Source organism: Gallus gallus, chromosome 2 (genome assembly GCF_016699485.2).
Source record: "Gallus gallus isolate bGalGal1 chromosome 2, bGalGal1.mat.broiler.GRCg7b, whole genome shotgun sequence".
Classification (NCBI taxonomy): Eukaryota; Metazoa; Chordata; class Aves; order Galliformes; family Phasianidae; genus Gallus; species Gallus gallus.
Window position 1 is genome coordinate 102144679 of NC_052533.1, and position 26761 is coordinate 102171439.

A 26761-nucleotide genomic window follows, 5' to 3' on the forward strand; every position below is an offset into this window, starting at 1 on the left:
GAAGTGAGAAGCTTAGTCAGGTAAACAAGACGATCTTGAGAGATGGAATGGTTTAATGTGCTTCTCTCTAGAAAGCTGTGATGCTGCTGGAGGCTGACGTGACTCCCAGTCTGCAAAATACATTCAGTTCCCAGGGAAGAGATTGTGTCCACTGTACAGAGCACTGCCCTGCAGAGCAGGTGGGCTCTGTGTGGTCGTCAGTCTCCTCGGGAGCTGTGTGACCCCGAGGCCTGAAAGTGCAGTTACTTCCTTGTGGTTACTTCGGAATCAGGGAAAAAAAAGTGATCTGGTGTGAAGAGGGTGTGAAACAGCATTGGGAGAACATGCTTAAGAAGTCAAAGTCTGTTAGGATGGGGTCCTAGCAGTGTGGAGGAAGGAGTGCACAATCTGCCTCATTGATCTCTTACTTCTGCTCATTGGAGCAGAACCCCAGAGCCACAGCTTTTTGTTTGCTTTATAGGAAACTCATTCTCCTATGTTAAGAGGGCTCAGGAGTGAATAGGATTTGTGTCATGTGGATGATCAAGGCAGCAGATCCTTGGGATGGAATTAGGAGCTGAGTTATTATTTGGCAGTGCAGGCAGCCTATTGTTACCTGCTGCAAGTATTTTTCAGTAAAAGCTGAAAGGCTTTATTGCATCAGGCTATTTCTGAGGCTTACTGAAATTCTACTGAATATCAGAGCACTAATGAAGATCTGTTTAATTCCATTTTAGTATCTACATTGGAAGGCAGCTTATGGCCTGCATTAGCTAGCATTGGATTTTAAAGCTTGAATTTTGTGAAGAAGCTCTGTTTTTCTTTTGATTTGCATGTTCTGTTAAGGGAAAGATCAGGTAATAGAGCAGATTTGTTTTTATATTTCTTTCTGAGCAACTGTCATAAGGGAACTCCTTTTGCTTTTTACAAAGATAAGACCAAGGGAATCATGTTTGATTACCTGCCTGTTCCAGAAGCTAAGTGAAGACAAGTGAACTTGAGAAAAGTATTTCAGAGAGAATGTGGGATGATCAAATCAATCCTGCATTCTTTGGGCTTAATGGATTTTAGCTTACTTTAATGCTATAGCAATCGTATTGCTTTTCCCTAGAATTTAGCTAGCCTAGAATTTAAAATGTAAAATAGTGAATCCACTTCCAGTTGTTATCTTGGTAAGCACATAGAGAAGTGGGGTAGAAGACTGAACACTGCCATGGTGTTTTAAACTCAGCCACTTTCTGTTACAGCTATTCCTGTATCCCACTAACAGTCACTTAAGAGTTTCAGCACTTATTTCATTTGTTTTTAGAAGTTTTATTGTTTAGTGCTTGATGATTGGCTGCTTTGCATACTTCAACTGGAAGAAACTGAGCATGGTTATTAGGCTTTGGAGCTGTTTCACAACTTTTCACTCACTTTTTCTCCTTTCTCTCTTCTAAAAAAGAGGCTTAAGCTTGTTTTTTTTTCACTGCTACTTTGTAGTTCTAAGAATGAATATTGTTTTTACTATTGCTGTGTTGTTATTCAACAAATACCTCACAAATGCATTTATCCATCTCTGTTTATTTTAGTGCAATGCGTGTATTGCTGTCCAAGTTACCACGACCGTGGATTGTTGATGAGAAAAAAGATGATGGTTACACTGCCCTGCATCTGGCAGCTCTCAACAATCACGTGGAGGTGGCTGAACTTTTGGTGCATCAGGTAGGGTTCTTTTCTCAGAAGGGTTTATATGTTGCACTTTGATTAAACATCTGGTGTGAAAATAGTTTGCTCTTGATGCCTGCAGTGCAATGGAGCAGGGAGTGCCGTGTGGGGATCTGTAAAGGTCAAACTTGCTTTTGAGATTGGTACGTTGGCCTAATAGTGGAGTTGGGATTGGACAGTCGGATACCCGGTCTGATTCAAACATCTGTACAGCAAATGGTTGATGTATTTAATAACTTTTGCTCTCAAATCTTCAAAGCAGTAATCATATTGAGGGTTTTATTTGGTGCCTTAATTGACTGCCTTGCATTAATGAATTGCTGGAATAACTGTCTAATGCTTTGAACATCTTCTAGGGCAACGCTAACCTGGATATCCAGAATGTTAACCAGCAAACTGCTCTGCACCTTGCTGTTGAGCGTCAGCATACACAGATTGTTAGGGTAAGTATCTTACTTGCAATATACCATGTGGTTAATGGTACTTTATTCAAGATAATTGTAGCTCTCAACACAGGGATACTTCATGAAATTTAGTAAATGGCTTAGTGGTGTGTTATAACTGTTGAATGTTTGTATGATTAATTTTGATCAATTTGGGAACTTGCCAACTTGTACAGAAGTTTAGCAAGCAATATGAAGGAAAATCCAGGAAAGCTAAATTTTTGTATGTGTCCATTGTGGTTTCCTTGCTGTAATTGCCAGTTCTGGAATCTCTTCTTGTGGAGTAAGGGATAATGTGTTCTGTTATTTGTCTGAGCTTTATGGTCTTGTAGTGGGACCTCAAAATAGCATTTTTTGGTACCTCTTTCTTTAAGAGTAATTGTTGTTGCTCACAGCTTCTGTGAACAGTGGCTTACCACTTCACCAGTTTCACTGCTTTTCAGTCTTCTGTATAGTTTTCTCTTTTCCTAGCTTGGGAAAGCTATAATCAGTAATAAAGTGACCAGTGAAATTAATGTTATTTCTGTTTGCCCGCATGGTTATGAAGGTTTAATGCTTCCATTTAACAAAACCTGGTTAAAGGCAGAGGAAAGTGGAGTTTGGCACTACTTACTTGTTCTGGCAGGATTGCTGACATGGGCTATTAAGCTTGGGAGAGAGTCCTCAGTGCTGTAGGATATGTTTGCTAAGAGTGAATACATCACCCTGGCCTTGGGCCCCCCCATGCAATTTTTGTCTTTGTGTTGTGAGACTCTTCCTATAATGGAAAATGTTTCCTATTGAGGCTTACTGAGAATTTTGCTCCCTATGTAGACTTGTATCTGTGGTTCTGTTGAGCATTATTTTGCGGTAAGGTTTCTCCATCTCTGCGGGTTGATGGATGTGATCTCATTACAGTGAAACATGTGATATGGCCCTATATCTGGAACCACTTGCTACCAAAAGAATGGTTTCATAGAGTCAGTGTCACTTGCATTCTGCAAGCTTTTCTGCAGCTATATTTGGTGAGCTCTTGTGCCCTTCTGGAACTGACACGGTACCTGGGAATACAACACTAATGCAGCAGATGAGCAGGAAGGTAGGCACGTTGAAGAACTAGTGTTCTTGGATTGTGTATTGCATTGGCATACTTATACCCAAGAATATTTAAGTGAATGACTCTGTAGAGTATCCATATTTCAACGTTGGATTAGCTTTGAGAAGTCCTAAAATAACTCATGCAGCCATGCAAAGAACATGTTGGCTCCTATATTTCAAATTTAATTCCTATTGGGTACCTTCCAGGGTTGGGTTGTACCCTCAGGCATCTGTGGAATAGTGGTCAAAGGTAGCAGAGTTCTTTTAAAAGCTCTGCTGCCATGACAAAGGGTAATTTTTTAATCTTTCTTTTTCTTTTTTCTTTTTCTTTTCTTGTTCTTCTTCTTCTTTTTTTTTTTTTTAACTTCTGCAAAGGGTTTCAATTTCCATGGCACCCAAGGATTCCATGTCACTCTGAAGAGAGTTTTCTCATAGATTGTCTTCCAAGAGATTGACTAAAAACCCATAGTAACGATAGGGAAATTTTAATGACGTGCTGCCATTTATTTCCAGGAGAAACTGAAGCAGAAAATGGCTAATGGCAGACACAGGATATGAGTGTAAGAACTTAAACTGGGTCAGAGTGAGTCCGTTCAGAGAATGGAAGGTGTCCAAGTGAGGCTGTTGTGAGTGTCAGCTGGTTTTCTTGCCCTTCGGTTGTGGAAGAAAGAGTTGGGGAATGTGATAAACTGCAGTCAATTACAGACAGATACTTCCTTGAAATACATAATCTGAGTTTCTTCATAGATACTTAATTTCTTGTCTTTTCAAGAGTCTGTGATTCTTTAATTCTAAGATGATAAAGTCCCTGCAATTGGGCTAGTTCTGAAGAGGGAGATATTTCCCTTTATATATTCCTGTTTCTAGGCTGTTCTTTTTGTCTCTACTGCAATTCAGAGTGTTGCAGGGCAGCAGAAGTTTGAAACTGAAGTTAAAACATCAGCTGTTGTCTGCAGGTTTTCAAAAGCAACAATGTGATTATTACTTCTTTTTTTTTAACAGGCATTGTTATTTGTTAGCTTGTGTTCATTGTGTTGTTTAACAGCATATTTAAGCAAGTTCTGGTGCATAAATTATAGGAGGGCTTTGTGCAAGGGCAGTATGAATATGAGGACCTATGCAGCCTTATTAGCTTCCCTACCGTTTGAGCTGCAACGTTTCTTAAGGGGATATGGCTAATTTTAGCCATAAGGATGATTCTTACAGTTCATTACTTTGCAAAGTGTTCTAAGATGGTATTTAATAGGCAGTGGTTTTTATGTCTTCTGCTGCATAAGAATTAACCTAAGTATGTGCTTAACTACTTTGTTAATGTGAAAATACTGCTGTACATTAAGTTGTAAAATTTAGCATGGTGTGAAAGTGGTGATTTTTGAGGTCATTGAAATTTAATGTTACAGAATGTATAAGACATCAAAACGTTTGCCCGCTTTGTTCTGTTTCTGATGCACTGCTCTGGTATGTTGCCTTGTTTGTAGGCTATTTGGTACAAATTAAAACTAGAAAGAATCCTGTGAAATAGCATCTCTTCTAGCTATCACTCAGTCAGTCATTACGCTGCTGCTGAAATAAAATTGATGTTTGAAAGAGGTAAAGTGCTTCGATTGGAGGCTGAGCTCTCCACTGCGTACTGTGGTGTGGGAATAGAATAACCCTTTGGACCTGATAGTGGATCCTAAACCATAGATTCCTTGAAATTAGTGTTTATACGGGATAAGGAGCTGTTCTTGTGTTTTAAAGCGAATTCTCTTTCTTCTCAGCTCTTAGTCCGTGCAGGTGCTAAGCTGGATATCCAGGATAAAGATGGGGATACTCCCCTGCATGAAGCCCTGCGACACCACACCCTGTCACAGCTTCGCCAGCTCCAAGACATGCAAGATGTGGGCAAGGTAGATACTGCTTGGGAGCCATCAAAGAACACAGTAAATAAAATGCATTTATTTATTCTTTTTTTCCTTATGTGTTTGTCTCCTTATTATTCTAGCTTATCTTGTTTCTGTACTGTTGAACTGTTTTGGGTTTTTTTTGGCAGCATAAGTTTGTGTAGATACCACATTACACTGCAGTGTAGGCAGGAGTCCTTTTTTTAATGGGCCTTTTCACATTTAGTGTCTTTGTTAAAGAAAAATAGGTGTTATTTAGTTCAAAATAATTTTGCAAGTCTGTCTTTCATAGTGAACGTGTGCAGCTGCCAAAAAATCACAAGTGGTTTTTGGAAAGAGAAATAAACAGTAATATAGTACAGAATAAGACTAAAACTGTTTTCTGTGGTTCAACATCTTGCATGATTTGTTTGTAGCTTTCATTGTTCAGATTCTTCCATAACCTTCTGAAAACTCCTCTGTTAGAATAAAGCACTCTTAGTCTTTATATACTGATTGTTTCGTATCTTTTTGACAGAGTTCATTTCAGAAATAATACTGTAGTAATGAAGTAGTCTATGAAACGCAAGATAATAAAGGTCAAGATGCTTTTAATTAATTAATTTAAAAAAACCCAAACTACTCATACCTGAGAAGCTGTGTGAACACCACGTCAAGTTTCTAATTTGGCTGATAGAAAGGGGAGAAGTAAAATTCGTGAGTAATTTGCATGGCAGAAAACAAACAGTTATTATTTTTTCCTGTGAATACTGAAGACGTGCAGCACAGCACAGAACTAGATTTACAGTCATTTGTTACCAATATCATCATACTTTTGTCACAGTTAAAATGGGTGATAATTTTAGCATTTCATTCCAGAAAAACTTGTTTGAAAAGCCTTTCTTCAAAACTTCACTTCAAAAGTAATTCTACCGTACCACAAATATTTTTCAGATTGGCTGCTTAATTTCACTGAAATACACTGGGCTAAGCTTTGAAAAGAGATTAAAAGTATGACAGGCATAAATAAGGAAATACTTGTGTCCTTCTAAGTGATAGGAAGAAGCTGCGTAGAACTCGGATGTGTTCCCATGATCTGAAATGGACTCTGTGAGCGATGGTCAAAATGCTTTGTGTTCATGTATTTAATTTTGAAAGGAATGAATAAGATAAATATTCTCTCTTAGATTCAGCATTTGATACGGAGGTTTTTCAATTGCCTTACCATCACTGGCATCCCCGGTGAAACTGGAAGAGTTGTTCTGATTTATTTTTTCTAGCACAAGTGTTTTTTCACCTATAACATCTGCTTATGAGAGTTTCATGTTTCAGAGAAAGAGGAGGGTTTTTTTTTTTCATCTTGTTTTCTTCTGGTTTCATTTGAGCCGTATATGTTAAAAAAAAATACACTGTTGGATTCATTTTAGTAAGATTTTTAAAAGGAAAGTGGGAAAATGGTAGCATAACTAACAAAAAGACTCTTTAAGGTTGTGTCTCTGATCCTAAAATTGTTCTTTCATTAAAAGGAACTCATTAAAAAGAGTTCTTAAGAACTCTTAAGGTGATCAGCAGATCAAACTATCTTGAAAATGTTAAATTGTTGTAAATACTAAATGAGCACAATGCTTGTATCTGTTGTGAAGATAGTGTAAAAATGCTATGAACAGCTATCCAAATACAGATGATGGATAGTAGAAGATAAATAGAATTTATAGTCGAATAATAATGTAATCTGGGAAACAATAAGCTTTTCTTTTTGTGTTTAAGGTAAGCTAGCAATCTGTATTTTTTTAATTACTTTTTATTAATTCATTTAAAGATTGAGAAAACTTATCAGATTCCTATAGTGTGTGTAAGAGCAAATCTGGTGGGTAAAACTTGAGAGCTGATTTTTGCACTGATAAGGACAGTAGCTCACATCTGATTAAAATCTAAGATGCCAACCTGCTGAATCACCTAGACAGCATCTTTGCAGTGCAACACTTCAGCAATACTTCAAGTGAATAAACTAAAAAATGAATACAGATGTCACTTGTAGGATTCCAGATGTCTTTCATGCCCCATCCCTGGAGGCATTCAAGGCCAGGCTGGATGTGGCTCTGGGCAGCCTAGTCTGGTGATTGGAGACCCTGCACATAGCAAGGGGGTTGAACCTACATGATCATTGTGGTCCTTTTCAACCCAGGCCATTCTGTGATTCTCCAGAGGAGATGTGCTGCAGCTATGCTGGCTGCTCTCTCTTTTTTTTTAATCTATTCTGTGTGCCTGAAATGTTTCAGACTTCCAGAAGGGTCATGTGATGCCTTCACGTCTTGGTCATTTTAAAGCATGCAATATACAGAAGCATTTCAGATACTCCTGGTATTAAGTCTTTCAAACCATGCAGTTTTCATCCTATCATGGGAAAACGTGCTGGCCTGCAGGTATCCATGAAATCATGAAGCAGCCTTTGAGAATATTGTAGCTTGTAGTTTTAGTAACATCTATTGAAATAACAACTTGTAACTGGAAAGAACTGTTAGACTCAGATTAAAAAAAAAAAAAAAATTGCTTTCCTAAAACTGAATGACAACACGATGGCAAGGATAATCTCACAGTTAATCAAGGCAGCAGAAGGACTTCTAGTACTTCACGTGCTGCAGGATTCAAGCCCAGTTTTTTTATTTGCAAGTCACCTCTGTGGGGTGGAAGAACTGAACTAACTAGAGAGGTTTTGAAAACTACTTTCTTGCATAGTTCAGATGCAAAGATGGGCAACCTCTTGATATGCAACAGGTATCTGCTATTTGAAATTTATTTCCATAAGCTACAGTGTCTAACGTAGTACATGTAATTTTTCTTAAACACGAAAGGACTTCTGACCAAGTCAAAATGATCTTAATTTTTAGGGATGCCCAGCATTCAGAAGGCCAGCTGCAGGGATAGGCTGCACAAACTGAACGTGGCGTAGAAAGATGTACGTTAGTCAAGTTGGGTGAGAGTGAGGTGCATACAAAGTCCTGCCTCTCCTATTGTCAAAGCCTTTATGGTTCTGGAATTCTGCACTTAAAACTCCTTGAATTTAGGCTGTGCTAAAGCAGTTCCTTTGAATAAATACAGAAAATCACTAATAAAACAGTGACTGTAAAAGGGTGAAGAAGTGTTAAATGATTAGGACAGGAGGACAGATACGAGTTTAAATCCCATCAAGCTGAGAAGGCAACTAAATCAAGTCTTTGTTGGGCTTTATGCACTGGGGCTATGAAAGTGTGTGCTACTTCTCTGCCCAGCTGTTCTCAGTCCAAGTATGGTGGTGGTACCATTTGGTGTGAACTCAGCAGTTTTAATTGTAGCATTCTGCATATATACACACTGGGATTATACCCTTTGAAATGCTTATTACAAAGCACAGCCGCTTCTCCTGTGTGTGTAGGTTTGCAGGAGATTCGGTGTTTCAGTAGCCGACCTATTCCTTGAAGAATTGTAGTTCCTTAAAGAAAAGCTGAGTACGACTGGTGTAGAATTAAGCAACCATAGAGTAGTCTTACTTCTGGAGTCACTTCCTTGGGTGTACAGATGTATGCATGTATGTGTTTATGCGCACATGTGCACGTTTTCCTTTGGTCAGGCTACTCTTAACTGCAGAGTGTCTCAAGTTGCTTACATATTTGTTTCCTTTCAGTTAATAATGGGACTTGGCACTCAGGGAGCAGAGAAGAAGAGTGCAGCATCTATTGCCTGCTTCCTGGCAGCCAACGGAGCCGACCTCAGCATTCGTAATAAGAAGGGTCAGTCTCCTCTTGATCTCTGCCCTGACCCTAGCCTCTGCAAAGCACTGGCTAAATGCCACAAAGAAAAAGTCAGGTTTGTATAATATAATAAAATTCCTACTTTCCGATCTGTTTTCTCTAGATTAACTGATGTATTTTAAAATCGTGCTTTTGTTACCTGTAGTATTAAAACATATAAGCATTTTCTTGGTTTTTGCTTAATTCTTTACATTCAGTGGTGCACCAAATGCTATCTGCAAATGCATTTGTTGAAACTTACTTAAGTTTTGCAAGAGTTCCATGCAGTGACTGAAATTTGAACTGTACCTTATTCCTTGGCCTTGTTCTTCCTCTGGCAGATACCAGCCAGGGTGGGTTGCACCCCTGCCCTGTGGCATCTGGATCTGGGCAGGGCTTACTGTTCTTACCTGCTGAGCTGTGGGTTTGCTGCAGGCATCATAACAGTGTGATGTCCTGACTGTACTTTTGTCTAGGAAAAACAGCTATCTGACCAGGCTGTGATGAATTCTGTTAGCAGGGAGAGAGACTGAATAGGTTTGGGGTTTGGTAACTTCAAAGAGGGTCTAGCTGATTAGGATTAGGCTGTAAGACTTTCGGAGAGTTAGACTGGATGTGACTAGAGCAGGTTATTTCCTGAAGCTTGGTATGCAAGGATTTTGATGAGTTGGGAAGTAAACACCGCAGGTTCTTACATTCAGTCTCAGTTAAGGTGGAGCTTGCAGTACCAGGGACTAGAATTACAGCAAAACACGTGTTCCTGTGGGAGGGAGGGAAAGGAAAGGTGGCAAGGTGCAGCTGGAACTTGGTAGAGCTCCAGCTCCAGAAAAGGGGCAGAGGAAATCACTGGAAGAGTTAACTGCTCACTGGGAAAGGTTGCCCATGGAGGCTCAGAAATCTGTGCAAGTTTCGGAGACTGAAAAGGACAAAGCCCAGTATAATGTGGTGTGATTTCAGTGCTGATTCTGCTTTGCGTAATGGACCTCCTGAGTACCTGTCAAGCTGTATCATTGTATGACTTTCCAAAAACAAAAGGAGAGGTTAGACCGGGCACCTCAGATGCCTCTAAGAATTACAGTTTCACTGGAATCTTGCCCGTGAAAATTTACAGCTTGCTACTTGTCCCAGTTATATTCCCATTATTGACTTGATTCTCACCCTTAATTCCTGTTTAAAAATCACTGGAAGACAACAAAGACCATACTTTCAAAATGTCACAGAGAGGGACTGTTTTTTGTTGATGTTCCCCTAGCATGAAAGGTTTGTTCTTTCTGCAGTCTTTTTTTTTTTTTTTTTGTCAGCCTCATCACTGTGGCTGTTCCTATTTCTTGCCACCTTTTATGGGCTTGTGAGCATTATGGGACTGAGCTGTTTACATTTAACCTGTGCTCCCTCTGCTGGGTGAGCTGCAGCAGGGGACAAATAGATTGAGGGCACTTACAGAGTTTGAGGGTTCTTTTACAAGCCTGATTGCAAAGTATTACAAATACATTCAGGATTTCCTAGGTGTTATGCAGGTCTGAATCTACAGGGTATTACTCTATTATGAAGTAAACTCAGAAGATGGGAGGGAGGATTTTACATTTACAAAATGCTATTCAGATTTGTGTGGTCTGTTTTTGCAAGTCTGTTAACACTAAGAATGTCTTAACTGATCGTGAATCCTTGTGTACTGGTGTCAACTGTACATTTGGGAACATACAGTTGGGATTGTTTTATCATATACACTGACACTTGAGTGCATAGGAACGTATAAATAAGCAGCTAATTGTTGTGCAGCATGAGCTAAAAATAATAATAAGAAAGTCTCACTACAAGATTTCTTTACAGTGGTCAGGTTGGTTCCCGAAGTCCATCTATGATCAACAATGACTCTGAAACCTTAGAAGAATGCATGGTGTGTTCAGATATGAAAAGAGATACTCTGTTTGGCCCGTGTGGACATATTGCCACTTGTTCTCTGTGCTCACCACGGGTGAAAAAATGCCTCATCTGTAAAGAACAAGTTCAGTCGAGGACAAAGGTAAAAACTTCCACAGCTTTTTGTTTCTGTTTTTTTATATTAAAGTGAAAAAAAAAAAAAAGTCAAGGAAAACTGTAGTGTATTTTAAGCAGTATTTTGCCTTACAGATGTTTCACTGGATGGAACTACCTATATCATATGGTGCTCTTTTCTGTTTGCCTGTACTCATTTCCTGTCTGCTGCTCATTCTCTCTCTCCCCATCGTTATCTTTATTATTCAGGTCATCAGAGTTTGTAATACAACCATCCGAAGTTATATCTTATTATGCTTTCTCCTTCAGAGTATCAGCTATTTGTATCCTATTTTGAGGACCTAATCAGACTCAGTTCCTTAAGTTTCTCAAATGATTGCTCGCGGGTATTTGTGACTAATCCAGGTGCATCCCCACTGCTTTTGTTTGAGTATTTCTTTGTTCCCAATCATCACCAGGTCTTGTCCTTCTGCTGCTTTTTGGCTGTTTAAATAAATAAATCTCATATTCCACTTACAGGTTTTCTAATCTGTGGAAAATCCATTCTGTTCTTTTTTTATCTCTATCCAAACACCTTTGGTTAATTGGCTTTTTTTTTTTCTTTTTTTTTTTTTAACCCTGTAAGTATACAAATTGTAAATATAAATTTGTACTGTTTCTACTATTCAGTCTTTTATTCTTACTTATACTTGTTTACTCATTCTTCCACACGCATAATTTCAAAGGACAAATCTTAGCATAGCTCTTTTTCTGCAAACTATGTAAAAAAATATTCAATGGAAAGGTTCAGCCATGGGCGGAGAGTTGGTCTGCTGCTTCCCCTCATCCATCTAAAGAAGTGAATGTATGGAAATCAGCTTTCCTATGTGAAAACTGACCTTTATGAATAACCTTCCTTTGATTTCTTCTGCTGAGTTAGGGAGTGGAGTATCTGTTCAGCACTTCTCTAATGTTCTTCCATATAAAAACTTAGAATGTAGTGCTAAGAAATGAACGAACGTGGTCGACAATTTTATGATCTGGAAGAGATGATCCAGACCAATATGAATGGAGTGGCTTGAGGCATCTGTGGCCACTGTATACATTTCATCACATTAAATGGCATGAGAAAAGTCTGTCCCAGAATATTAGTGCAGATTACTGTAATACATTGCGGCAAAGGAAATAGAACAGATTATAGACAAAGAGATGTCCTAGCTGCTTCTTTATGCCTTTCAGTATACTGAACACATAAATTTTGCCAGCAATTATCAGTTCTTCAAAGTCAGTATGGTAACTGCTTTAAATTGCATTTTGAGGTGATGAATTAGTAAATACAACATCAGATGGAGCTCCTTAAAATCCACATGCCTTGCGAAAGAGAGTGAAAAATGCGAGTTCCTGTAAACATGAGGAGATCAACTTTTCTCATATGTATGTTTATTGTACTTTACAGATTGAAGAATGTGTAGTGTGTTCAGACAAAAAGGCGGCAGTCCTTTTCCAGCCTTGTGGTCATATGTGTGCTTGTGAGAGTAAGTAAACTTTACAGGATGTTCTTTTTGAAATAGTCCTCAAACAGAAAACTTCTATTTGAAAAAAATAAAAATACTAAAAACTCATTAGGAATGTGACTTTGAGTCCAACTTAGTTGTATTATAAGCCTTTCTTATGATATTGCTATATAGTTACTCTGAAAAGAATAAACAAGTTCATGGATGGGAAAAAGGGACAATAAGAATAGCAGGATTCAGATTGAGATTATTTCTGTCCTTTCAGATTGTGCAAGCTTGATGAAGAAATGTGTACAGTGTCGGGCAGTAGTAGAACGAAGAGTGCCTTTCATAATGTGCTGTGGAGGGAAAGGTACAGAAGATACCACTGATGATATTTGTGAGTGACTCCAATACCCGTACTCTTTCCCGTGATCCCACCAATGTATTTTCATTCTCCTTCTTTGAAATGGCCGAAATTTTGCCTCTCCTTTTTAAAGCAAAGTTTAAGAAAACAGTGTTAAGCTGCGTATCCCATTTGATGTCGGCACTGCTGGCAGCAGATGCCATGATAGGACCAACCACTTCATGAAAAGTCTCCCTCCATCATGCAGGGTAGAAGATGAAACATACATCAACTTCTTGGCCAGTTATTAACGGACTTGTGAATCAAAAGTTTGACTTAGTATGCAAATGAGTAAATATATGCTTTATTTTTACTTCTGGAACTATCTGACTAATAAAGGAGTGGTAAATATTTTGCAGCTAGGTATAAGTAACTTTCATGATGGTTTTTCAATCTTGCATCTCCTTCTTTGACCATTTCTTAAACTTCTTATGACTTCTTTAAATGATTTCTGTGGAAAAATAATCCACAGATATTTATAATATGTGTGGTATACAGTGTTTGAGCTGCATTTTATCTGAATTGGAAAACCAAGTTATTCTTGTCATGGTATTCCTAAACAGACAAGTATAATCCATAAAATCCTATTTTTTTTAACTACACGTGTTGGAAATTTGAAGTACTTTTCAGTTATTTTTGTCTCACGTAGCAACATTGCTACCTGGATCCATCACAGATAAAAATGGTACGCTGAGTACATTTAAAATTTCAACATACTATTTCCATGGCACTTGTGTCATTTTCATCACCAAGTAGAGTTCACAATTTTCATTGTGAAAGGACTTGGCTATAGGTTTTTGTTTGTTTGTTTGTTTGTGTATGCAAAGAACTTCACTGGAGAATCATTGTTGACGGACAAGAATTCTGAGAACACTGAGGGGCTTACAGGCATCTTGAGCATCATTACTGAGGAAGTGTTTACCACGTTTGTTGCTACGAAACTCAGAGGTTTTTTTGCTTGGGACTTGAGCTGCAGTGAGGTTGCAGTGAATTTAGATTATCGAATATGTTTGAATGACATCACGTCAGATAGCTGGAAAAATTATAGTTAGTATTCTGAAAATAACCATTCCTATTTCATTAGATGTCATCGTATATCTCTATTTTCTCTAAATTCTAAAATCTCTATTTTCTCTAGCAAGTGGTAACATTCCAGTTATGCAGAAAGACAAAGACAACACTAACGTCAATGCAGATGTACAGAAGCTGCAGCAGCAGTTACAGGACATCAAGGAACAGGTAAAACAGCTAGATAAAAAATGTATGGACCAGTGAGGTAACTGTGTGAAAAGCCAATGCGTCTTCTGTTATTTAAAACAAAATAGCTCATTGAAGTGATTCAGCTCTTAAATTTTAGTTAAATAACCAGTAATTTTTGTGGTTCGTTTGTCTTCCACATACAGGTTTAAGAAAAGGTGGTAATTTTTGATGGTCTTTTTACCAGAGCATCTGTGTCAGTGTGACTTAAAAAAGTCTGCCCAGTCTGTGCTGCTGTAACTGACCTGAATGTATTAGCTGCAGCAGCAGCAGTTGTTCTCACAGAAGTAGATGTTCTTCACTACTCTGTGTCAGGCTTAACGTTTACTTGTCTGTTCCTGAGCTATCTTTGAACAGTGGCTGTCAGCTGTATCACGAAAGGCTCTACTGTATGTACTCTTCAGGCAATTGTGTGTGTATGTGACTGGCATATTTGGGATATGAGTGAAAGTTTTTTTCTTTTGTAATTATTCATCATATGTACAGGTGGAAATCTATTCAAATTGGCCATAGATTATAATGGTAATTCATCAGTTAACTAAATTGCATGCGATTTAGAAACACTATAAAAACAAAAAAAATTGTTTCAGATAATTGAGAAAATTTAAATTAAATATTAAAACAGCTATACCTGTAAATGTGTCCAATTGAAATGGCTTACATACTTGTCTACATGTGAGACTTTGCTGTGGTAAATCACTGAATGGTTTCCTTCTTTTCCATCTGAGCAAAGAATATTTGAGATGTTTTCAGCAGTAAAGGAGTATCTGACAGTTGTATGAACTTACTGTATTAGAAAAGAGCCTTGATAATATGATTTTTGGCTTCCTTGTATATAACAATTGGAAAAAAAATTGTTTTAATGGATACAAGAGACAGAGAAGCCTTCTTGTTTACAACTAGCTTTTTCCTCTTGGAGGCTTATAGCAGTATGTGATGCTTCAGTGGTGTCAGCATCACATCCAGCTGAGACAGTTATTGCTCTCATCTGTTGGTGTACATACAAGTTAAGACTGAAGTTTTGGACCAGTACTTCTAGGGCCCATACCTTTAAATACCTTAAATTTGAAAACTGATATTCTGTCAAGTTTTAGCCTTGGTAGTATGTCTGAAAAGAACTGCTCCTGGTATATGGAGACTTGGCCAAAGACCCACTAGCAGTTAGAACTCAAATATCGTACTCAAAACACATTCTTTCATAGTTTGTGTACAAGAAACATGCAAATTAAATGTTGTCATTTGAAAAATATACATCTTCCTCAATGATAATGTCTGGAGCTACTGTGTATCTGTGACATTAAATCTGCTGGTTTGCTTCAGTTTTACTTTTAAACATAATTGGATGAAAAGAATGAGATAGTAAGGCTACTACTTTGGCATTTAAAATGATATATCCAAATATACTGATGAATGCTTAAATCCAAGGAATCTGTTTACTTCAAATGCATTAATATTTTTTCTACTTACTTTGAGTTTACAAATGATTTGAGTTCTGTTTGGATATGGTAATAATTTGTTTTAATGGGGATGTGAAAGGATGACTACTTCATTTTACAATTTTTCTCATTGATTAGATGTGACCTCAGGTTTGTTTTTTTTTTCCAATTTTCCAGAAGTGCTCTGTTAGTCACAACAGTTCTTACTGTAGGAAATTGTTAGCAAGAAGCTTTCTAATATCAGAAAGTTATGCTGTTATAGGGAGAAAAAAAGATCATTTTATTCATGTCATTTTCTACTTGTTTTCTGCTTTTCGTATTTTCAATAGCAACTAATATTTAATACTGAAATGATTTGAGAACTGAGGTTCTTTTGCTTTGACATTCACTTTTATTTTTTTAAAATGTTTTAAAATCAGTGTATAACTGATGATTGTCCTACACCTGTTTGACCAAAAAGAGGTTGTTCTGGTTGTTCTTGTGTGGTTTTGTCTTGAGACTCTTTCATGTTTTGGTTAGTGTCATTTCTGCCCACTCCAGTGAGAGGGCAAGTTTTGTATCATACTTTTAAGCAGCAAGTAGGATTTGATTACAGTTAGTCATCTAATCTTTAAAATTTGTGCTTCAAGTGTTGCACAGCATTGAACTTCGGTCATGTATACTTCTGATTTGTGCTTTAATAGTTCCCTTTTACATTGATGTTTTCATACTTAAAATTAATTTGTTCTCTTTCAGCAGGTATAAACCTATGTTTCAACTCATACCTTCAATGATAATGTAATATGTTAGTGCAGCAAGCTTTTAAAACCATTTCTCGTGCCGAGCAGAAGTGATGCCTGATGTCAGCTGAATCTCCCACATCTGATGACCACACCATTCTTCAGGGATTCCCTGAATGTGAACCCTTGTGACTGTAATTGCAATACCTTCACCTCATTTCATACATAATCACCATCCTCTATCTAATATCTTACGTATGTTCCTTCACCATACCTACATCACCTTCTTTCTGCTTAAAAATGAATTTATTTTGTCACTGTGCACCTGTATGTTGTTGGAGAAAATATTTTTGATAATGAGGAAATACTTCAAAGAGTTTAGAACATCTTTTTAGTGGTAAAAAATGATTTAGTTGAATTATCAGAGCAAGTTATGAGTGTGATGAGCACTTTATGAAGACTGCTCTTACTTCTCTGTCAAAGTAATTCCCACATATAATAGATAGTAGTGCCTTTTTATACTATCTGTTTTGCTTCAAAAGACTGGAGTCAAACAATCCCTGCAGATAAGAGAAATGTAAATGAGGTTTCATACAGAGAGCATTCTAGCAAACTAGCACAGCAGTGGAAAGATGTTGTGGCACAAAACGTGTAAGGCATGTATGAACTTTAAGTACCAGCTCATATGCACTTTTACAATGGAATAAATGTTGAGTGCTACTTGGAAGCTGGGTAAAACTCACGTACTTTGTCTTGCATCCTGGCTCGGAAACTTCTGAACTGATTGAGAAAATTCTTGTCAGCATAGTGGCGTAGCGGACAGCAAGTTTGTTTCTACCAGCTGAATTCTCCTACTGTATGAAGTAGCGTTAACGCTAAAATAGAATCATATTAAGAAATAAACAAGCAGTGTGTTTTAAGTATTTTACATTTGTACTTAGCTGGAGGAATTGGGCATAAAATTGGTTCTAAACACATAGAACAAGGCCTGCAAGTTTTTCATTTTTTTTTTTTTCCTCCAGAGGTGAGATTTGAGTTGCCTTTGTCAGTGTTTTATCAAAGGATGTCAGGTAATGAGGCAGTTGTGTGTTTATCAGAAACTGACAGCTACTAGATATTGAAGTCTGTAGGTTACTGAAAGAAGCAAGCTCTGATTTTCCCGTTGGAAGTATAGTTGGTGACTTGGTATGAATAGAAAAATAAGCTGGACTGACTGACAGACTGTTGGTCTTCTGTAAGTTTTAATTTGTGTTTTGGTATGATGCTGTCCAGAATTCTGACGAAGATGGAGCATAGTGTTCTTGTCAAGAGTAAATTTTTTCTTTCTTTTTTTTTTTAAAAAAAAAACAACAAAGTGACAGAAGGATTTATCTGGAAATTTTGTGTCACTGATGGCCCATCATAGAATCATAGAATCGCTGAGGTTGGAAAAGACCCACAGTATCATCCAGTCCAACCATTCATTCGTCCTTCACCAGTGGTTCTCACTAAACCATGTCCCTTAACACAACATCCAAATGCTCTTTGAACACCTCCAGGGTTGGTGACTCCACCACCTCTGGGCAGCCCATTCCAGTGCCTGACCACCCTTTCAGAGAAGTAGTATTTCCTAACGTCCAGCCTGAACCTTCCCTGGCACAGCTGGAAGCCATTCCCTCTAGTCCTAAGCCATTCCCTCTAGTCCTGGATGTCCTGGAGATTAAAATAGGCATTTGGCCAAATTCTGTGTGAATTTGAATTCGGTGTCAGCAGATTGATGTTGAATATACAAATATATAAATATAAATATATATATATAGAGAGAGACTATATATATAGTCTTCATCTAAGCTACCTATCTGCCCTAGGAGGTATTATCTGTCATTTCCATAGGAAGGATGCTTTAAGATTATGCTTGACTTTCTGCCATGGATCATCTCTCTGTCATGAGATGAGCGGTGTGAAGTAAACTCCCAATGATAAGTGTGGAAACAAGTCACAGGTGCAAGGTGGTGATAAAATGAATTTGTTTGGAATGTTGGACTTGCTGGCATTTCATATCATAAGCGAATGAGGTATGAGTTCAGTGTTTTTAAATGTTAGCGTGTCTTAGATTTGAGTGCATCTTATATTTGATTTGTTAGACCTAACAATTATATGTTAAAACATCTATTCATTTACTAACCTTTATTAAGCCTGTTAAAAATGAAATCCTAATGTAAGATACAGTTGCAGTATGTTTATGGTGAAGGAACATGCCTTACAAAAACTTCAGTTTCTGCATATGACAAAAGGTGAAGGACGTTCCTCAGTCATTTGGTACAAATTAAATTTTGCTGTTGAAGAGCTTTAGGAGATCTTTTTTGGGCATTGGCTGTCACTATAATGTTCAGCAATTAAAAGGGATTTTAAAAGTTTGCTGTGCTATTGTTATGACTGAAGGTCACAGATTTATTAAATTGCTCTTCATAGAAAACTTAGATAATTTCTGCAAGCAAAGACTGGAATTGCTTATATTGAATCTTTACATACAATACTGATGATGCAGTATTGTTTATTATTTCTGCATTTGTTCAGTGCTTGTTGTGTAGAGGTAAGTATGTGATGAGCTACAGAGCCTCAGAAGGAGTTGCTAAACCATGTACCTGAGCATTACATGACAAAGAACTTTGTGTAGTGTTTGTATCCTGAAAGGTTACATTATGTCAAGGTGAATGTTGCTAAAATAGTGTCTTAATTCTGCGAATGTAGATGATGATACTGCAAATGTGATATCAACCTACTACTGGATGGACTTACTTAAAGATATCATAGAACCATAGAATAGCTTGGGTTGGAAGGCACCCCGAGGGTCATCATGTTACAATACCAGTACTTTAAGTGGATGAGATGTAAAAATGTGCATTTAAAAACAAACAAAAAGATACACACACGGGGGGAGGGAGAGGGGAAAAGCCCACCACTTTTCAGGTTAAGTATATATGCTTTAGTAGTTGGGTTATGCTGTGGCTACAGTCTGTTATGCTTAAGATGGTGTGTTTATTGTTAACTTTAACTTATGTATTGCATACTCAGTACTGTATCCCTGCTGCCATTGACTATATAACCTGTTAAAATCTTTTACAGACTATGTGTCCTGTCTGTTTGGACCGTCTGAAGAATATGATCTTTCTCTGTGGCCATGGGACGTGTCAGCTCTGTGGAGACCGAATGAGTGAATGCCCTATATGCCGCAAGGCAATCGAACGAAGGATTCTTTTGTATTAAGAAGTGGAACAAGTGTCTGTTGTTAGCTTATGAATAGTAAGGACATTCTGATGATTTAAATCTCTGCAAGTTTGAAAGGCAGTAAAAGGTTCTAATGAAAACATTTCTAATACTGTAGCACAGGTTCATTAAAGACTGTGAACGCACCAAATAATAGAACAGTATTTGAGCAGTCAGCTTTTAACTTTGCTCAGAAAAGATGCTAATTTACAGCAGTCCTTTCTTTTGTTGTGTTTTTTGTTTGTTTTCTTTCTGTCATTTTCTTCCCCTTGAAGTGTAAAGGGACAATCTTCTTTTGGTTTCATTCTTGTTTTTTAATGTGCGTATAAGGTGTTGAGTGATGTAGTTTTTGTATTATTTTTTTTAATGCCAGTTACTATTGAATATAAATCTATTTAGTGCTTTTTTATGCTTTTCTGGAGAATGTTCATATATTCTGTGATGTTTATAATTTGCAATAATTTTCATCTTGAAACCCACAATAATGCATAGTCGATACAAAATGTATGCACAGTTGTAATAAACGTAATATTATTTCCATAAGATCAGGCCTCAAAATGCAGTGCTAAGGTAATTTCAACTTTAATGTGCCCTTTGCTGAGGATGAGCTGGGAAAGAAACAGGGAAAAGACAAATTGGTTTAGAAAGGTTACGTTCGTCAAACTGCACTTTAGCGTAACAGTTCCAAGCTGACCTAAATAATATGAACCTCTTGACTCTGCTAGCCTCATAGATTCTAATGGAATAGCTTTTAATTCGGTTGGAAAGGAGAACATTTGAGCAGTGGGTCAGTTATCCATTTGAGATGAGTGAATTCAATCAGTTTTGTGGGAACAGATATATATGTGGGGCCATTCAAATATTCTATGTCTACGAATTAGAAGAACTAGATGTGAAGTTTGCAAACGTTAAACTTCAGTATCTTACCTTACAAAGCATGAACCAAGCTTTTAACGGGTATCACTTTCCTTTCTTAATTCAGTTGTCTCCGGACAAATAGTAATGAACAGCAGGAAAAAAATCTAATATAGCTTTTCATCTACATTGAATGTTAAAACCACGCTAGCTGGGATCAATAGATAATACTGCAGTTCAGGAGTAGTGTTGTCAGAGCAGTGATTTCAGAGCCGTGCCTACGTGAAATGAAATTGTATGAGGGAGTTAGCTGTCACTGCTGTGACTGAGAAGTGTTCATGAATCTGAAAGTACTGCTGTGAGGAGCTGCAGACAATTAACATCTTGATTTAAAAAAAAAAATAGGTCCTTCTGTCTTCTTGGACAGAAAAAAAAAGGTATGCTGATTTAAGAGGTGCTTGCAGGTAACAGGAATGTGTTCTTGCTTGTAAGAGATTCAGCAGTTTCCTGAGTGCAGTTTGCATAACCCTTTGCCATTGTGCTGGCTTCGTTTGAACGCAGAACAATGAAGAAATACATGCTGGAATCATTGAAGTGCCTTCCTTGCAGCAAAGATTAATTTCTTATTTCATTCTCACTGCAAAAAATGTGGCAAGAGGGATAGTTCAGGGGAAGATCCAAGTAGGAATAAAGGAATAAAACTAGTCTCTTTGGAAAAACCCATTTCAGTCTTTTGAAGCTTATGTTGGTATGCCACAACCTTGTAAACTTTGGCAAAAGTCTCAGAAGAATGTTGCTAGTAAACTGCAAAGATAGATAAACTTCTTAACAGTAAGATTTAAACACTTAGTGGTGTTTTCCAGGAAACAGCTACAATGATAGATTGGAACAGTGCATGGCCGGTGGCTTGTAACAAAGTGAAGTAATGTACAGCTTTTCTATAGACAACGTAGTCCTTGTCCAGAATTGCAAATGTGTTCATCATTCTTTTCAGTAATTTTTCATTGGACAGTCTTAATCTGGAATCAATATAATATTATTTTATTTTGTATATTAATAGTCATTTGTTCAAAATTATCTGTGTATCTGTCTTTTTGGCTGAAGTAAATAGCCCTCCCCTTTTGGTACTCATTGGATCCCTGTACTGAAATATGAAGACTTCAAGGAGCTTTGTAAAACTTCTGATGAAAAACTTTTTTTTTCCACTTTGCTGTTTCATTATTTCCACTTAGACTCCAATTGCACAAGTACTGTATTTATTTAGACAATATGTATGCCACTAAGCCTGATTTTTTTTTTATAGTGTGTTTGTCAGCTGAAATGTCTGCAGTATGCTTCAGTTTCCTTCCAGTCTTCCTCCAAAAATGATTTTGTAGCAAGATGTGCCATTTGTCCATCCATCCTGATTTTGGTCCTGTAACGCATCACATCTGTTTCCTCTAGTTCTGGTAGACACATTTTGAATGTCAAGCCCTATTTACTCTTCAAGGGGACCTCTATAAGCATAAAAGCAGAGTGGATTTCTTCTTGATAATGCAGCTCAAAACTAAAACCTTGTTGTTTTACTTGAAAGTAGTTCAGCTTTGCATTAGTTGAAAAATGCAGCCGAATAAGAATTGATCTGAAGTATCCTGGGTGGAAAACTGGATTTGAATGTTAAATATTCCTGATGTGCAAGAGGCAAGATATTAGAAAAAATAGCTAAGTCCACTGTTAGGCTTGTACTTTACAAGAGAAGCTGTAAATTGCTCTGTAATATTCTTAATACTTGCATGTCATCACAGTCAAATGGATATAGACACACTGATTGAAGGTGTTGCTATAGGAGCAGTTGTAGTCTTTTGTACTGTAATCATGCCAAGTGGACTTACTGGACAGCGCTGCGTGACAGTTGCAGTTGAAAGGTTTCACTGTTGGGAATTGAACTTCATGCTTTCAAGATATCAAGATGAAGAACTGAACTAGAAATGCAAGGTAGAGTAACATGCTTGAAGTATAGCTACTGGCCTGATTAACAGGTGGAAGAGATGCATAGCCTTCCCAAAAAACTCAATGAAGCTTGCCTTTCAGAAAACTCAATGAAGAAAAATGTTAGCGAATCCAGTAGCACCGAACGACATAGAGGACAAAGAGGATGAAAAACAGGCTTTGTTTCTTATGATTGTCCCTCAGTACTTGACAGCAGTTTTGAAATTAAATTGGATGCTGCACCTCCATTAGTTTCCTCAGCCAATCAGAGGAACAACTGATAGGACTGTTCGGATGTGAGGTCTGTTCACATGTTTAAGTAAATCTTTTTTCTTTTCAGTTCAGTAAAATACATGACTTGTCATATCACTGCATGGTGATTTTAAAGCATGGAGACGACCTAAAAGGCTAATAGGACATGCTTAATAATTCTGTTGTTTTTTGTTGTTGTTGTTGGTTTTCCTTTGTTTTTACAGACCCGCTGTGTATCATCTGCTATACCTCAAAGTCCCATTGAACTCATTTGGCACTTGTTAGAATTTGGGCTCTTAATACCTACCTTCTATTTGTTGAAATACTCTGTACTTGTATGTTAAGAGTTTGGAGGAATCCCGTTTTACTGGCATGGATACTGAATTAATGCGGCAGGAGAATAAGCAAGCTACTTTGTAAATATGGAAGATTGATTAGAAACTACTATTCCTAACTTGAATTGAATGAGGATCTAGCAGATTTGCACAAGTACTTGTGCCTTGTTAGCATAGTCTTACAATTGGTATTCTAGCTTCTTTTAAAGACATTAAATGATCTTTTAAAATAATTTAAGTCATTATTGTGTAGATATTTTCTAGAGATGAAGTTTTATGTGCTCATACCTGTTTTTAGCAGTATTAGTTGCAGTTCCTGCAAACACTAAGCTGTTTGAAGAAGCTGCTTTGGCCTAGTGATCTGTTGAAGCTTCCTCTACGATACTGTGCATTAAACATCAGAAACTCAATTTTCCAGTAGCAGCTGGTGAACCGAGAAGCCTATCCTGTTCTGTGTGCTGCCTAAGTCAGATTTTTCACTTAAAAAATCACAGCATCCGAACTTCCAGTAACGCTACCTCCTTTCTCTCTACGTCCTGAATTCTTGGGTTAGTTTGTCTTTGGGAAAGGATGGGGAACATTTCAGTTTGGTTTTTGCTTCGTCAGTTTTGATATCTAAATACATTGCAAAGCATTTTTACTGACTGTATAAATGACGTACGGTAGAAGAGTATGATTTGCCACCATGTACATTGTATATTACCCTTGCACAAGTTGCTGGAATTCGTACTGTTGTCTTTTTATGTATTTCGTAACTCGTTTGTGCTGACAAAGCAAAACTGTTATCACAGAGGTTTTAGTATAAGAAGTTTAGAAGTTTTATAGCTGAGCCTGTGGTTTAAAAAAAAAAAGTTCTGACTCAGGGCTTTTTAACAACTTACATACATTTACGATATTCTTCAGCACGTCTTGGAGAGCGTTGTAGGTTTAATGACTGCACAGTGCCTTGATAGAACTATATAATGGGCAGCAGCCGTAGAGTCCTTACAGAATGCAAGTATCTTTTGAATCCAGTTGAGGAGTTTATGTTCATACAACTGTAATATCCCTGCTATGGATTTACGTACTTGTATATACTTTCTGTATGGGAAAATCAGCAAATGTAGGTCTTGCTAAGCTTTCTGTAAGTTGGTTTGTTGTTGCACGGGTTGGGAGCGGGGGGGCAGGGTGTGAAAGGCTTAGTGTTCAAATGTACCAAAGTAGCACTTCTGGGAAAGACAGCTGATAAAAAGCTCTGTATGGGATCTTTTTAGTGTGATGGGAGAGGTGGTTGTATTAAAATAATTATAAATAAAAATAAAAATGCCCTCCTAATTCTGGCCCAGTGAGCCTTTCTGAAGGGAGAGAGAGAATCAGCAACAATTCTGTGTTTGCATGCCATTTCATATTTACAGGAAATGACGTACTTTTACACTTCTAGCAGATATTTCTATCACAAGCTTACTGTCTTCATGAATGCCATTTATTCCTATTAGAAAACCAGTTTTACCGAACCACAGGAACATTTTTGCTACTGTTAAAGCCAACGTTGTATTTTCAGTAGTTCTTGACATGACTGTTTACTGGAGAAACTTCTGGTTGTCTGCGTGAATGTAGTGGATTTTTCTGTATGCAGATAGCATTATATAATTGCTTTCATTAAAACTGCTTAGCAAGGTCTAAGCTTCTCAAGAGAAATGCTAATGTACTGAATGGTTAATAAAAGTTGTTATATAAGATATTCTTCTTCGATAGCTTTGATTGAAAAATGTAATGAGATGGAATTAATACTGCTTATTGTGCACATGTTGTTGGGAAGGGGAGATTGCAACTTATTTGATTTGAGTCTTAGTTGTAATGATGTTGGATGTCACCACAGAATTAGAAAATTGTATTCCTGAACAAATGTTTGGTAACTGTGAGCTGCTGATGCTTCATGTTTAAAGATGCAGCAGACTATCTAGCGAGAGAGTTTGCAAACCTCCAAGTATTCATGTTCTTTAGAATGTGTCACCGAAGAGCATCAGAAATGTCAAGTGCCTTTGAGTCTTCCAGATACTCAAATATTTTTAAAGCAACACAACTGAAGTATGAAGGGCAGATTGTTGACTTTTTTTTTTATCTATAGAATATGATAAAATATTTATTTCTGTAAAATATTATTTTTTTCTATAAATATTTTCTATATTTTTTTTCTATAAAATAGAGTTCATAGTACTAATTAGAGCTGCTGTTAATGATAAAATCACAGAATAGCTTAATTTGGAAGGGACCTCAAAGCCCCCCCAGTCCCACCCCACGCCATGGGCAGGGCTGCCACCCAGCAGCTCAGCTGCCCAGGGCCCCATCCAACCTGGCCTTGAGCTCTCCAGGGATGGAGCACCACAGCTTCTCTGGGCAGCTGTGCCAGCGCCTCACTGCCCTCTCAGTGAAGAATTTCTTCCTAACATCTAAATCTCCCCTCCTTTAGTTTAAAACCATTCCCACTTTTTCTATCACCATCAGAACACGTTAAAAGTCAGGCTCCGTCCTGTTTATAAGCTTCCTTTATGTTACAAAAGACCACAGTGAGTTTTTCCCTGGAGCCTTCCCTTTTCCAGGCTGAACAAATCCAACTCCCGTAATGTTTCTTGTAACAGAGATGCTCCCGCCTTCTAATAGTCTTCATGGCCTCCCTGACCTGCTGCAACAGCTCCACATCTTTTTTTGCTTGGGACCCCAGGCCTGGACACAGTATTCCAGATGGGACCTTACAGGAGCGGAGCAGAGGAAGACAATCGCCTCCCTTTCCCTGCTGGCCCACCTGTGTTTTGAAGGAACCACTCAGGATACCATTGGCCTTTCAGGCTGCAAGAGCACCCTGCTGATTCACATCCAGCTTTTCATCCACCAGGACTCCCATTTTTCTTCTTCATGGGGCTGCTCTCAATGAGGAGAACTCTCAGTCTGCACACATACTTGGAATTTCCCCGACCCGAGTGTACCACCTTGCACTTGGCCTTGTTTAATGTTATTAGGTTTTCGTGGGCCCACTTTTCAAGCTTGTTCAGGTCCCTCTGGATGGCATTCCTTCCTTCTGTTGTATATCAACTGCACCACGCAGTATGTAGTTGTCCACAAACTTGCTGAGGGTACACTTGATCCCGCTATCTTAAGTTGTTGATAAAGATGCTGAAGAACTGTGGTCCCAGGACGGACACCTGGGAGGCACCACTTGTGACTAACCTTGACCTAGACGTAGAGTTGTTGACCACAACCCTTTGGCTGCAGCCATCCAACCCAATTTTTATCCACTGTGTAGTCCACCTTTCGAATCCATATTTCTCCAACTTAAGGATATTGTGTGGGGCCATGTCAAAGGCCTTACGGAAGTCCAGATAGATAACATCAGTTGCTCTTCCCTTCTTGTCTGATGCCCTAACTTCATCATAGAAAGCCACTAGATTGGCCAGGTGTGCCTTAATGTATCCTCCAGGAGGATCTGTTTCATGTTCTTCCCAGGCAGAGGTGAGGCTCACTGGGAGCCTCTATTTTCTCCCTTTTCAAGACTTCTTCAGTCTTGGTTTATATGACAGGTCTATGTGAGTAAATGAGATTTTGAGAGAGATTTTTTTTTTTAACCTCTATTTGAAAACAGTTGATGCAAATTATCAAAATATATTTAAACGCCTACTGTTCTTTAAGGCTTACAAGCTGTTTGTGTACTTATTCAATTGAAAGTGGTGGTAGTAGCTTTAGCATAGGCTTGAGACTTGGGCTCTGTAGACTCTCTTGGATTTCAGCTCATAATGGTCACAGTGGATCTGGCTACTGTCAAGGTACTGATGTTTTCATATTTGTGAGTCTTCGTAGTTGGGAAGATGGAAGACACAGAAGAAAGGGCAGATAGTAAAGACACGGCTCTGCGTAAAAAATTGAATCCCTTCAAACTCTAAGGATTCTAAGATTTTATGATATTAGAAATCAAGAACTATGCAGCTGGTAACGTAAAGCTTTTATTCTGCTA

General features: G+C 37.9%; 1 protein-coding gene across 3 annotated transcripts in view; it reads left to right on the forward strand.

Annotated features, from left to right (window-relative positions):
* MIB1 (mindbomb E3 ubiquitin protein ligase 1) overlaps nt 1-24494 on the forward strand; it is a 73155-nt gene extending 48661 nt beyond the window's left edge. The window contains exons 13-21 of one of the 3 annotated variants that reach the window (XM_419157.8): nt 1551-1683; nt 2043-2129; nt 4967-5128; nt 8730-8911; nt 10666-10858; nt 12266-12344; nt 12589-12702; nt 13847-13947; nt 19226-24494. In XM_419157.8, coding sequence (XP_419157.4) covers nt 1551-1683; nt 2043-2129; nt 4967-5128; nt 8730-8911; nt 10666-10858; nt 12266-12344; nt 12589-12702; nt 13847-13947; nt 19226-19366 — 1192 coding nt within the window. In that variant the 3' untranslated portion in view covers nt 19367-24494. The remainder of the gene's footprint in view (nt 1-1550; nt 1684-2042; nt 2130-4966; nt 5129-8729; nt 8912-10665; nt 10859-12265; nt 12345-12588; nt 12703-13846; nt 13948-19225) is intronic. The other 2 variants (XM_004939769.5, XM_004939770.5) reach the window with 2 other exon arrangements.
* The last annotated feature ends 2267 nt before the right edge of the window (nt 24495-26761 follow it).